This window comes from Patagioenas fasciata, chromosome 17, assembly GCF_037038585.1.
Source record: "Patagioenas fasciata isolate bPatFas1 chromosome 17, bPatFas1.hap1, whole genome shotgun sequence".
Classification (NCBI taxonomy): domain Eukaryota; kingdom Metazoa; phylum Chordata; class Aves; order Columbiformes; family Columbidae; genus Patagioenas; species Patagioenas fasciata.
In genome coordinates this window covers 5,611,267-5,625,548 of record NC_092536.1, presented here as the reverse complement: position 1 = coordinate 5,625,548, position 14,282 = coordinate 5,611,267, and the positions used below count along the sequence as shown (strand labels likewise).

At 44.4% G+C, this 14,282-nt stretch overlaps 1 protein-coding gene across 13 annotated transcripts in view; it reads right to left on the bottom strand.

Moving 5' to 3' along the window:
- MYO1H (myosin IH) overlaps window positions 1-14,282 on the bottom strand; it is a 47,145-nt gene that overhangs the window by 8,509 nt on the left and 24,354 nt on the right. For 11 of the 13 annotated variants that reach the window (XM_071816059.1, XM_071816057.1, XM_071816058.1 and 8 more), the window contains 18 exons: window positions 8,877-9,035; window positions 8,633-8,748; window positions 8,025-8,223; window positions 7,421-7,501; window positions 6,805-6,984; window positions 6,276-6,374; window positions 5,822-5,935; window positions 5,382-5,453; window positions 4,720-4,839; window positions 4,302-4,369; window positions 3,875-3,980; window positions 3,626-3,706; window positions 3,067-3,158; window positions 1,569-1,663; window positions 1,308-1,354; window positions 997-1,077; window positions 425-530; window positions 55-172 (listed from right to left, as the gene is read on the bottom strand). In XM_071816059.1, coding sequence (XP_071672160.1) covers window positions 55-172; window positions 425-530; window positions 997-1,077; window positions 1,308-1,354; window positions 1,569-1,663; window positions 3,067-3,158; window positions 3,626-3,706; window positions 3,875-3,980; window positions 4,302-4,369; window positions 4,720-4,839; window positions 5,382-5,453; window positions 5,822-5,935; window positions 6,276-6,374; window positions 6,805-6,984; window positions 7,421-7,501; window positions 8,025-8,223; window positions 8,633-8,748; window positions 8,877-9,035 — 1,934 coding nt within the window. Of the gene's footprint in view, window positions 1-54; window positions 173-424; window positions 531-996; window positions 1,078-1,307; window positions 1,355-1,568; window positions 1,664-3,066; window positions 3,159-3,625; window positions 3,707-3,874; window positions 3,981-4,301; window positions 4,370-4,719; window positions 4,840-5,381; window positions 5,454-5,821; window positions 5,936-6,275; window positions 6,375-6,804; window positions 6,985-7,420; window positions 7,502-8,024; window positions 8,224-8,317; window positions 8,506-8,632; window positions 8,749-8,876; window positions 9,036-11,416; window positions 12,550-14,282 lie in introns of those variants that run through there. The other 2 variants (XM_071816065.1, XM_065851262.2) reach the window with 2 other exon arrangements.

Below are 14,282 nucleotides of genomic sequence, written 5' to 3'. Positions count from 1 at the left end.
GCCCTTGTGGGAGGGCACATTTACCCGGCTAAAGGGCAAAACAGTTCCACCTACCTTTGCAAGAAGAGCTCATATTTACGCCGGTATGCAAAGCCAGCTCGTCTCACCCGCAAGTGCTCCATCAGGCCCAGGTATTTCACCTGATGTCGGATCAGATAATCATCAAACTTCCCTGTAGCAAGCACACACATTCGCTGGTAAATAGTGTCCATATAAGCTCCCTCACTTGTCCATGTATTGGGACAAATAAGGAAGGAATAAGCCCCACAATTACCCAAGGTGACAACTGCTGCTAGCTTAACTAAGATTTATATATATAAAAAAAAATATATATACAGCATATATATATATGCTGTATGTAGCAACAAGCTAAAGTCTCTTGCACTTCCTTTATCTCGACTGTGTCTTCAGCCCCAAATCTTACCAGGCTCCTTGTTCTCGTTTGGTTTAATGCACCGGACATACGAAGGCTCCTTGGACATCAGGATTTCTATCAGACTCGTCAGGCTGTTTTTGAACTGGGTTGCAACCTAAAATGACATTGAAAGAACTTTCTTAGCTTTGGAACTCATCACTGCAGTAACTGAAACCAACTCATTCCCTGCATCCATCTGAAGTGAAAGGCTGACATCTGTGTTAGTACCACCGAGCATTTGAAGCACAGTCAGTCACCAGTTACCTGGACAGAGCGCTCAGCTGGAATATTTGAACCCCTGCCATGCAGCTGGACACGCAAGGCAGCCCTTCAGAAACGATCCACTGCTGGATGCCTGGCACCGGGCTCATTTTAGTAGGACACATGAATTACAACATTAAGGTCTGTCACTGCTAGCTGCGGTCTCAGCAACATCACTGTTCAACTACCAGGAACCTTGCAAGGGTGTCACACCAGCAAAAAAATCCACTGAATTCAGGACTAAGGACAGGAGCGGTGGTTAAATCAAGATGTGGGAAGCTGAGTTTATATTCAAAGTTAAGACTAAAGATGAAACTCACAGTCTCTGGTCTCCTCCTGTTGTCTAGTTCCGATAGTAAAAAGCAGTCTCTAATGATGCCATTTTTAGAGTTGCACAGCACCTGAAACAGCGTAAGTGAAAAGCTGCCATATTTAGCAGCCAGGCCATTCCTACTGTGTTGCTTCTAAGCTTGAGCAGCACAGCTATAAGGACATGCATATAGATGCCTAAAGAACATTGCTAAGGAGAAATATTTGTTCTTGTTTTCTAGAGATTTAATACATCTTCTGCAAAACATTTCTGCTTCAAGCAAGGTATATTAAGAGAACAGCATCCCTTTTTTGCTCTTACCTCTTTCAGGTTTCTGTACAGTAGATCATTATTCTTCTCTAGAAATCCTGGAGAAAAAAAAAAAGGGCTTAATTCTTTTGGAGCCTACGCACTTTAGCACAAAATCTGAACACTTAAATCCTAGAAATTCTCACTGCATTCACTTTTAAGACTTCCAAGTAACAGCACCTTCAGAGGGCAGGTATTTTGTAATTATCTTCACATTAAGTTATTATCTACCACATTGGCTTAAAAGCTCAGGTAACTTCCAGACGCACTCACCAACAGCACAGTAAGTGACTTCTCCCGCATAGTGAAGGAGGCGGAAATCCACCCAGTCGATGGATTTCCGTGTTTTCTGGTCCGCAAGCTTGCGACTGGAGGGGAAAAAAAAAAAAACAAACAACAAAACACAACATACCAAGAGAAAAAGCAGCAAACAGACTTTCTCACCTTGTAGAAAGTCACCTGCACAAAAAGCAGCTGTCGGACAGCTGGAAATCTAATGTTTGTTCCTATTGATGTGGCACTGATTATACAGTTATCGCCCATAATTAGGTTATCATCTCTGTCCATTCTGAACAGCTGGCAGCAGAGAATGGGAGTCAGCGACCAGAAATTCCTCAGAATATCCGTGACCTATCCGTTGCCATTTGGCAATGACCACCCTTCCCAGATGTATCAAGATTTCCTCCTGTAACATCCATTTAAATACATTCTCGCTGCCTATATAAGAATAAGATCACCAGTTTCGTCCATTTCAAAGTGAAACCGGGGGGGAGGATTTTTTAAAATATTTTGCCCTAGAACAAGAACCCAAATACAAAGCAAAAACCAAAATCTTCAAGAATAGCAGGTAAATTTAGAAAGCAAGGACTCCTGGCGGGGGAGGGGAGGGGAAGCAACTTCACAGTTTAACTTTCAGCTTTATATGCAGTCACTGACAGCAGAGTTGTGTGTCACAACAGCACATTAGTACATCAAAGTTCCCTTCCAAGAGTATCGCCAAGCACAGATCCCATTTAAGCAGCTCTAGCACTTCTATTTAAAGCTTTTAATCAGGCAGAACATTAAGGCACATTGTGGTGACAAGGAACTTGGCTACAAATCTTCAACTTGGCAGTGACGAACTTCAGAGATGTAGAAACGGTGACAATTCAGCAGCGTGACTCTGAATTAATGGCCTGTCAAAGCCCTTCAGTAGCTCCTGCGGGGAACTGTCAGAACAGCCCTGCACCAACGTGCTCATCTGCCACCAAAACCGAACCCGAAACAACTAGAGAGTACTGACCACAATGCCACTTGCCTGAGCAGGAGCATGTTTCTTCCCTCTTCGTACCCAAACCTCACGCATATCAAGATAGACTCTTGAGAAATATCCATGTACCCTTCCCAGCCTGGGGCACCAGGCTCCTTTTCACAATATTTTCAGCTTTCCCCAGAGTCAGTGGGAGACAAAGCCACCAATGGCCAAAGCCATTGAACCTTCATAAACAAAAATCATCAGCCAAAGCCACCTAATCTTTAGCCCCCAATTGTAGTGTAGAATGAAACCAGACTCAAAGAGCAGCACCACACTAGTACAGAGACAGAAATTCCCTCTTTCCCCAGTACTCCAGGTCATACCCTACCAGTGTAGCACATCACAGCGTTAGGCAGTGGATGGGCTGCTTGATTTTCTTTGGTACAAAATAAAAATTGCTCCCTCCCCAATACTCTGTTATGGGTAAAAGATGGAAATAGTTTCTTCTGTGATAGGATACAGAGCATAAATGCATACGTCACGAAGTGGGCATGATCTCCTACTTTCTCTTCCAGCTTTTCCAAGAAGCTCAAATCGGTCGCTTCACCAGGTCGTAAGCATTCTTCATCCTGGAACAGCAGACACCAGATCAAACATTGCCCTGAACAGACAGCTCCCTCCTTGCTGATACTTAGTGCAACGGATGTCTGGCTTTGGGTGGCTGTGGAGAAGCACTCCTGGTGTTCTGCTGTCTCCCTGCTTCTTCTCAGAAGGATCCTGAGTCCCTGCTGCTGACCTGGCCAGCTGGGTCACTGTGTGCAGCTTCTTTATAGACCTCAGCATCTCCAGGCAAAAAGTGGAGAGAATGGCCCAGATCTGCCTTCTCAAGCTCTAGCAGCAGCACGTTGCCTTTAAAACCCACAACTCTAGCAAGCAGATCATCTACCTTAATATCCTGGGTCTTTGATTACAATGTCTATTTGTCTACATTCTGAATAATGCACACCCAGCACACAATTAAAGGAAAAAATATGATTATGGACCATCACAGTAGGGCACAGGTGGGCGTTTTAAGTAGCACAAGCTCTGTTCTTACCAGAATGGAGATGATTCCTTTATGCTTCTGCTCAACCAAGTCACAGATGATCTTGTTGTTAAAATATGGAATTGGTTCCCACTGGAAGAGGAAAAAAGATGGCCAATTTTACAAGAAGCTCTTTTCTTTGCCCACATGAAAAAAGCAAGCTCAAAAAATAAAAAAGCAGGATGCCCTCTTCATTGATGATCAAAAGCATTCAGTATCATAGTAGTTCAAAGACAAAAGGGTGGAGGAAAAATAAGTTACCTCTATTCCTTCCAGTTCATATTCCTCCTGCTCTGCTTTCAAGGTCATCTCAATCAACAGCTGCTGGAGCTTCTCATTGCAGTAATTAATGCAGAACTGCTCAAAGCTTCAGAGCGGTTAAACAAGCATTAGGTTTTTATTTATTTAATGGACAGTTTTACTTCTCCCACCACTACCTACCATTTTCCAGCCAACCAGCCCACTGTTGTACACAGCCAGCCCATAGATTCCTCCCACATTGTTGTACCAGTGGCTCCAGACCAAGCTAAAGCTTCCCCTCCATGGGTTCTGCTGACCCTGGGCACTCGGACTTTTCAGTCACCCACAGTTTGCCTTGCCGGGATAAGACTACACTCAAGAAGCCACATAGGACATGCCCACACCAGCCTAAGGAAAGACCTTCCCACGTCTCAGGAGCTGCTGTTACCTGTTTGTGTCCAGCACTTCAAAACCATAGATATCCAGAAGGCCAATAACTGTTTTCCGAGTTGAATCCTGTTAAAGACACAGTTGCTCTGTAACTTCTGCTTTAGTTCATGCATTTTTCCCTGCACAATTCATGTTGTTTCTTCCACCTAAATTTTAAACTTCTCTTTGAGAGCTTCACGTCACATGCCAACAGAGTAGCCGCTTTAAAGCAGGTAATGAACTTGTAAAACTCTTTAACGAACCACCTTCCACACCTAACTGGACAGTTTCCAGCTCAGTGCTGTGGGATTCCCCTACACCAATTATCAAGCACCCAAACTATTTGGTGATGAGAGCTGTAGGGCACCACTGGAGGAACTCTGCTCAGCATGTCAGGAGCACACAGTATCTAGGAGGGCGCTAAACAAGAAACCAACCTTGTTGGCTAGAGAGCCATTAATTTTGTTGACTAGCCAAGTGAAAGTTCGTCCGTAAATTGCCTTTGCTACTGCATCCCGAGCGCAGAATGCCAGATCCACGTTCAGTGGGCTCAGGACCTAAAAAATACATAAAGGTATGTGAGAAATGATAAATAACACAGAAGATCAAAACAAACTTCTGTAGACTTCTTCAGTCACAAACCAGCAGAATTGTGATACTACGTTTTGGAAAGTGCCAATTCAGACAAATGGGGAGAAGTGTTCTGACTTCCTTTTAGTTTTATTTTACTAAACTCAGTACAAAATGCTCAAAGAACAGTTTCTACCAGTGCTTTTCTCTGTTTATGCAGCCCAGATATCCAAGAAGCATTCTAGGGACTGAACAAAAGGGAATGGTTTGGCTCAAATACAGGGCTGCCCGCAAATGCCTTTCTGGCTTCTTAACAGTTACCACCTTGTTCAGCAGTAAAACTCTAACACTAGGAATATGTTTTAGTTTAATTTCTCAGGCTAGAAGACAAAGGTGGCACAGAGGAGGAGAGAGCCAGTGAGCTATCTGTTTTTACTGTAACACTGCTGGGAACAGAGCTCCTCATCTGTCACCACCAGCAACTAGGGTGGCTCTTGGCTGCCTGGGGTTACTCAGGACTACTCGATACCTCTTCAGATCTGGCTTCAATCTTGCGATGGGTCAGAGCTTCCTGCAGAATGGACAAGTGCACACCCAGGAGCTGCCGAAAAAGAAATACTTGCACTCAGAGTACGGCCAGCAGGAGACGGTTTCAATAAACAATGTTGTGCGATCGATAGGGCATAACCCCCCCCCAGTCCATTCCCATTAATTCCAGGGGGACATCAGCCTCAGTAGATCTCAGTTATATTTATCTTTGAGCAAAAATAAGAAAGGAAGTTTCAGAGAGATGTGCTACACAGAAAAGGGACCCTACAATTCAAGATGGTTTATGACAAGAGCTGGGTATTTATACAGCAATCCTTCTGCTTTTAGGAACAGATGTTTTTGTCTTTAAGAGGAAAACCCAGCAAGGTTAAGGTTTCCTTCATAGTGTCAGTATTCCCGGTGCTATCTCAGAAGAGATACCTTTGAAATCCATTTGATCTGCGTGCCATCGCGAATGATGGCATGGCCATTGCTGTCTTCTTCAAACTGAATGTTCCCGAGGTGCAGGACACTAGCAACAATTCCAAAGAGATGCTAATAACAAGAGATATACCATTAGAAAACAGGTTCCCACAGCTCCATGGGATGGTACTAATCTTTCCTACGCAGGCCAATGAACAGAATATTGGCCACATTGAAGGAGGCAAGTCAGACAACCTGCTTCAGAGATACACTACCACCAGTTGCCATCATGCTGTACCCAGTGACAGAGCCCTTCACCCACTCGCTCCCTCAATCCCCCCAAAATTATGTCCTATTTCATCCTTAACACCTCTCCCAAGCAAGACTGCTTCCAGCACTTCTAAGGAAAGAGAGCAGCACACTCCTCAAGTACATTCCCTTTGGTAGGCTCAGTTCCTTTCAACATGCATACCTCCAGATCTTTTTCAGTGAAGTCAATGATAGAAAAAGCTTTGCGGACTATTTTCCAGTCATTCTTGTCATTAATAGAAAACACTTTGGCACATCGACCCTACACAGTAAAAGAAAGAAGAATTAGTGCAATTCATCGGCAAAGCACTTTTCTTATCAGCAACAAGCACAGCATACTACTGGGCATACTGCTTTACATTCCCGGTTTCCTCAACCTGCACATGTGCAGTCTGCAACTAGCAAGTTTATTTCACTTCTGCTAATTCGGAAAGTAGCTTGTTTGATCAGATCTTTCAGCTTATACTTAAAGATTCAGGCAACTTAGAGCTTTGAGCTTGGATAGCGACTGCCATAAAATGGCTAAGTTTTGTGAAGAGCTTGAGCTTGCAGCCATCTTCCATTTTTATGGTAATCATACCTTCTGCCCGAGTATTCCTTACTTAGTGCACTTAGTGTGCGACGAAAGCTGCATTTGCAGTCCCTACAGTCTGAGATATAAGATACAGAGAGAGGGACAAGCTCTCACCGACCTGGATGAGATATGCGTACTTCTGGGGGTTGCGCTCCAGCCCAAGCCAGCAAAGAAGATCCTTGTCTCCACCCTCTAATAACTGGTAGAAAATATGGAAATTCCTTTCTCCGTGGTTTTGGTGGACAACTCTGGATTTCTCAATTAGGTAGCTGAGGATGTGCCCTCCCACTGGAGCTCCCTGGCAGAACAAAGCAACCAGATCAACACCAACAGATATAAATAACATCACTGTGATGGCTGTTCCTCCCCATCTAGGAACAAGGAGCAGTGCCATAAGCACACTTCTGCTGTTACTCATCTGCCATCTTGTGTTGAAAAGTTCATATCAAACAACAGTACAAGCTGTAGCTAAAGAGTTTGTTGTCCTTCTAGTGTAACTTGTGCTTTACAACAATCTATATTAGCTTTCTACTGAGCACTGGCAGTATTGCCAGTAACACAGGAAGCTTTCAGGATGCATAACCAGTCACTTTACTCGCAAAATGCAATGTCTGTAAAAATAGGGTCAGAAATCAGCAGTGTAAGTCTTAATAAATCCTGTGCTGCCTGGTAAGTGTCCAAGAGGTTCACTGATACAGCTTGTTTTAATAGCGGTCCATTAAGTTTGTTCTCACCTTAAAATCAAATTGAATATCCATGTATTTCCCAAATCTACTTGAGTTGTCATTCCGCAGAGTTTTTGCATTTCCAAAAGCCTGTGGGTAAAGAGGTGGATTAAGTCACTTGTCAACTTACCGAGAACCTGACACCCACGACGGGGCAAAGTTCCAGTAACTAAGACTTGCTGCATCAGCTGAGTCCTCTTACTGAATTTAGTGGGACTAAAGAAAAACAAACTAATGTATTTCCCTAGTTTAATGTGGAATTCAGCTGAACAAATTATCGCTCTCTCTTATATGACCTATAACTGAAGCCACATGGAACTGTTGTCTGGTACACAGTTACCTTGTACCTCCAGGTTTCAGCTATCCTCCACCATAAAACCCAAGTTTAAATTTCTAAACATCAAGTGAATATTGAATCACAAGCATTCTTTCAGAGGTTGTGGTGCCAAGAGGCCAAATGTATGTTATTATTTATGTTGCACATACAGGTGCAAAATCACGTAAAACAGGAGGCCATTCCTGGGTGCAGGTGTGTAGACTTGTAGAAAAGTTTTGTGCAGGGAGGCCATCAATACCAACTCTTCTGCATTTTGTACCATTATGAAGTTTTTACCTCCAGAACAGGATTGGAAAGTAACAAACGATCGCGGACGATCTGCAGCTGCTCTGTAGTTGGACAGGTTACTGCGTAGTACTGCAAGATCTTCTTGGATGCTTCAGTCTTCCCAGCGCCGCTCTCCCCAGAGATGAGGATGAAATGGTTGTTGTACTCGCTGCACATCACCCGGTAGGCGTTGTCGGCTATGGCATATCTGAATGAGGATCACAAGAAGTGTTCAGAGGAGAAGCATCCATTAGAAGTAGCAACATGAGGCAGAACATCAAAGGTTTTTCAGAATTACTTACTCCTTGTCTAACTTTATAAATATTGTACACGATCATAGAATCATAGAAATGAGGAGAACACACTGAGTACTAGTCTGGACAGTTATCTTCAAGATAGCACTTCCCCTACAGTTTCCCAGCATGACTTCGGCAATTGTTTTGTTCCCTTTTTCTTCTCACAGTCAACTAGAAGACAAATACATCCTTTCCTACAGGAAGATAAGAACATCAGCATTCACCAGACCTAGTGACTGTGGATACACATCCTTGTTGCTGCTACACAGCATTACAGAGAAAACCCAGTTTATTGACATGATCTGAAAGGGTTCTACTTACAGATGTGGTGGCAGTTCAAAAAAGTTGACCCCTCGATAAAGCTGCATCTGTGTCACTGTGTAGATGTCCAGCTCTTTGTAAGGGTTGACAGACACAAGAAGAGTACCAATATATGTCTGCAGGGAGAAAGAATGGGAAACCTGCTCCATCACCACAATGATACACACACATACATGTATATGCAGCACATTTGGAGACATTTCATCTGCCACAGGCTACATGAATCCACACAACAAGCACTCACATAGATGAGATTCTCTTGGTATCGCTTGCGAAGGTTGTTCAGGAAAGCAGCCTCACTGGTGTGGGAGTCCAGAAGCACAAAGTCCTGCACTCCGACCCTGTCCCGGGCTATCAGAGCCCCTTCCATGTTTGCATCAGTGTTCTCTTCCACTTCTTCTTTCTACAACACAAAGGTTTAATCAAACAGATTTAGGAGAGAGCAGATAGGGGCCCTCAGGGTGACCTAGGTCCTTCCCCATGCCCCAGGGCCAAATCAGCCTTGCACGGGTAGTGCCAGTAGATCATTTATTATCCCAGTTGTTATTAACACCTTCCCCAATGATGACAATTTCATACCATGCAAGTTTGCATTCCAACTTTTTATTTTTTTATTTCAGTCAAGATACCCAAGACTCATTCCTGTGATCAGAAAGGAAGATCAGGGCTTGCAAGCAGCCCTCACTAACATAATAGTAGTTTGAGACAAACTTAACTCCAAAGATGTCGTTGTGATGTGGGACACTCAATTAACTCTGTCTAGACAAGCAGCTGCAAGCACGAAGTTAGGAGGGAACAGTAGAAGACACCAGACAAATTGTTAGTTTCTAACCCCACCTGCAACTACTTTAGACAGATTAAACTACAAAAACGGCGAAAAGGTTGCATTTGACTCGACCTTTAGGGAAAAAAAAATATTAATCCTACAGTACTACTCTGCACAAGGCTGCTGCATCATTTCCAGTGCCTTCCAGAGCGGACCCAAGGCGGCTGTCAGGGCTGGGCAGCAGATGTCCCCACTCGGCAGTGGCAGACCCAGCCAGGGAGGCCAGGAGCTGAGTAATCAAACAGCGATCTAGAGAAACAGTTACACTCTGCCCAGTGCACACACACCACCTCTTCTCCAGAGGCTGAAAGATGCAAAGAGGATGTCACTGACAAAACGTAATTATTTTGCACACTTCACTTTCCATTTTTTATAATGGAAGTTGACCTTATACTGCAAATACTACAGAGGATCAAGCTGTTGTTTCCCAGACTATAAGAATAAATCGTTTGCTTTTTATTTCATTAAATCAAGCTGATAATTTCATGCTACCAAAGAGACAAACAGGGTATTCTTTATTCTACAGTAATAAGTGTGCCATAGTGGTGTTTTCAGGGTTTCTTTTTACACAGTTCAGATAAAAATTCCTACCTTAATGTGTAAAACCCTTATGACAGAAACAAAATCAATGCACTTTGAGCAGCTTACCTTGTTAAGGCCCCAGGACTCTGCAAACGAAGGGAGAGAACCTGGCTGAGCAGCCACCAGCTGAACACACGCGGCAGCTCCTCAGCCCCAGGGATGCGCACTCAGCTCAGCACCTTTGCTGCTCCCACACCGCCCCGCACAACATCGGGTTTTTTACATTGTGCTGCTCCACTGCTCCAGAAGATTGCGTGTAAGGTTTTGAGCAGGCATTAAAAGGACAGTGATGGTCAATTTATGCAATGCCACATCACTTTTTCTCTCCTTTTTTTTCTTAAGTAGAAGCTTTGCAGGTTGTAAGCTGGCACAATGTAAAGCGTTTCTACCAAGCTGTGGCAAACCCTGACTCTGAAGGCCCGCTCCAGTGACAGAGAATTAAAACCAATCAAACCTATGAAGCCGGAGCTGTTCTCACACTTGACTGTGCCTTACCAGGTAAGAGATGTCTTTGAATTGAATTGCAAATCCATTTTTAAAGTGGAAGCTTCGGCCTGGCTGCAGGAACAGCCATCAGGATACCGACCCGGCTCACGGGGCAGCTGCTCAGAGTCAGCAACCTCAGCACCAGAGTCTTTCTCGACTACTGTTTTCTTTCACCTGTCAGTTATTTCTGAGTAACAAATCACCTGATTTTTCTCCCAGGGTAAAGCAGGTTTTTTTGCAGAATTACTACAATCAAAGAGAATACATGAATAGCTTCACTTGCAAAATGTACACACAGTATTAATCAAAATAATAACGCTCTGAAACCCACCTTCTTCTACAGATACCCTGGGCCAGGCCAAACAAAGAATTTAAACTGAAAGCTTTGATATTGATCTAAGGCAGCATAGAACTCAAACCATAACACAGTCTAAACCATTTCTCCTTATTTTTCCCTCAAACAGTTGATGCGTGTTTTTTCCACCCCAGTTTGGTCACCCCAAGGTGACCTGACAAGGTTCGACTTTGTCATTTTATGATAAACAGCTTCAGGTGGATTTGTCTTTCTGAGAAGGCACTGACGACAAGCTGGGCAAGAGACCTTTCCTTTCTCTCCAAGCCTTGAGGCATGAAAGGATAAGCCTGAAACCACAGTGGCCATCTACCTGATCAGGTTTCCTTAACCTAATTTTCTCACTCGTATGTTAATTGGTAAGCGACACTGCTCCCCACTAGACAAAAATCCCAAACTCTTTTCTGGGCTACTTTGTGCTCAGATTTTCTCAGTATTTTGCTATTGCTGAGATGTGGCAATTTTTTTAATCACAATACCATTTATTGCCCTGCTCCCCACCTGGTTTCTGGAAGTTTAGTACTAGTTTTGTGCTTACCTGGTATCAGCAACAGCACGAGATGCCCTCCCAGCACTCACAGTGCACATTACCCCAGCAAGACACTGCTCTTTTTAAAGGACTATTTTCCTTTCCTCATCATTTAAGAGTCAGGAGATTTCTTTCTTGCCTACTGAGACGCAAGCTCTATCAGAAAATCTCTCCCTCACTACAATGAGGGCTTTTTCTTTTCCCACAGGGATTTGTCTGTCAACACTGAAACTACAAGGAGCTATGTCGGCTCACAACATGAATTCATGAGACGTGAAAAGGGGCTAACACAAGGTCAGGAGCAACAGGCAATGTTTGTACCAGTCTGTAACAAACAAACAAGACCTGGCAAGGAACAGTTAGTAAACAACTTCAGAAAAAAAAAAACATAAAAAAGAAACTTTGCAAAATTATTACTTATCTTTGCCAGAGGCTCAGAACTTCATTTTTCAACAGGCTCCAAAGTTAATTGTTGCCGTTTCTTTGGTTTGATGCCATAGAACAGAAGAGATTAATGTACAGGGGAAGAGGAAGATCAGTCATAATGCCGCTGCTATTTTGGAAACATCAGAAAAACCCAAACCAAGCCATGCTAGGTGTACAAATACAGAGAGGTGAGAGCCCCAGGTGGGCACAACCCCACCCAACATATCTGTCAAGTAGCCTCTTACCCACCCGGTCAGACACCCTTATCCATAGTAAAACACCATGCAAGCCCCAGACTCTGGGTTTACTGGGGTCACCAATTCCCACCATAACAGTAGAAAAACCTTCTAATGGATCCTCCGCACCCCCCAAACCATCCCAACCTGCCAGAGGTGCTGGATTTCCTTACCACCGCCCTACCAGTTCAGAAATGTTTGTATTTCACACACGGCTCCTGCTTTACCTGCATCCCCGGCCACCGCGTGCCATGTCCCGTCACCTCCTTCTCCAACCCACGCTTCTCCAGCAAGAGTTAACGGGGCTGAAGTGAAGGCCCAGTGACACCAAGTATCATGTGTCCAGTTTGCTGCCTCCCTCCTTGGGCAGGGATGCTCACATCGTCCTGTAATGAATTATCTAACACGCTGTCAGCACTCCAGCTGCGACGAGGTTTGTGTCGACAGCACTGCTTGGTGAGATTTTAAGATCTCATCAAAAGGCTGAAGCGATGGCCTCCAGCCTTTCGGATGAGGAATTTGAGCAAACCCAGGCACAAAATACATCACCCATGAACAGGCTCCTCACCCCCTTCCCACAGCTCCCGGTTTGGCTCCCCACTAGAGGTCAGTGCAAAACCCATTTTAATTTACAATTGGATGTTTCCCCGGATTATCCCTTTTTCCACATGCAACAGCCAGTTTCTCCACAGGAAAACGACTTTTCAGGTTGAACTCGGGCTGCCGCCAACCCCCAGATGATGCAAAAGACAACATATTTCCCCATGATTGCTGCTCTGCATAAACAATCACCAACAGAATAAAACCTCTCCGTTTGGGTAGTCCGTGACCCATGAGTAGCAGCAAGAGCCCTTTCGGTTCTGTTCACCCACCCTCCAGATGATGCCTTCAATCCTGTCAATAGCTCCATAGTTAAGGCGCTTCATGCCCAAGACAGCCTCACTGAATAACAAAGGTGTCCTCCCAAAGGGACCCATAGCGAGATCACGGTGTACAGAAGTGAAGAGCCCTTCCTGCACCATAAAATATCTTTGCCTGGTCTTACAGCAGCATTAGGAAGTTGAGATATCCTACCTCGCAGCTCAGAGTCATCAGGGAAAACAGGCAAACAGTACAATCCAGGAAGCCAATTCAGGCAAAGGCATTTCCGACTTAGCTGATAAATACTGATTATGAACAAGCACATTCAAAAATTAAAATAACTCAGTAATTTACAATTCCATAGAGAAGAGGAAAGAAACACTTGTTTAACAGTTTATTTAGAACCATCAGTTTCCCAACAGCATCAGTTTTTGATAACGAAGAGATACTTCTTACCAACAAGAGCACACTTGAGTGATGATCTCTGCAAAAACCTTCTCATTCCCACCCCCCCCAAAACTCAACGCTTTATCTAACATGGACACAGCGATCCTAAAGCACAGGTCAGTCTATCTGTTCAGCTCAGTCTCCAGCTGCCAAACTAGGAAATCTGCTATGATAAAACATTTATGACCTTTTTGGCTGTCCTTCTGCTGTTACACCCTTGAGATGTAAGCAAATGAAACTTGTGCCACAAGAACACAGCTCAGTACGTGAATATCCGATTTAAAACAGACACAAGATTTAAAGCAGACATGGGAGTCTCGGGCTTGCTCAGGACAGATGAGCTTGGAGCAACACTGCTAATATCGATTCTTTTAGAAACGTCAGAGCTCTGTTTTGGAAATAGTCATTTACTACAGGAGGCAGCGCTCCTTGACCCAGCCCTGCACCCCTTGTGCGCAACAGGAATTTGCTCATTAAGAGTCCTGAAAACTGGATAGAAGCGCTGCAAATATTAGAGCCAGGAAACCCCTCGGGCTCAGCTCCACCATCCTCTGCCCGAGGCTCTCCAAGAAAGTTGCCAAAAAGGGCAGTGACAGACCTTGACCACAAAAAGCAGCAAAGAAAGATGTTCTGACAGACCTTGACCACAAAAAGCGGTAAAGAAAGATGTTCTGCAGGAGGCTGCTTGGCAAGGTCAGCAGGGGAGCACGGCCAGGTCCCAGCAATCACGTCTCTTCCTTTAACTCCAGCAGTGACCTCAAGGTCGAGGTGACAGCGCGGATGGGGCCACGGGCAGCTGCCAGCATGGTGTCTGCTCCAGCAGGAGCCAGGACCCCGTCCCGTCCTCCCCAAAGAGAATTCAGACCATCACAGACCTGTCCGCTTGGCAATAGGACTTGGAGCAA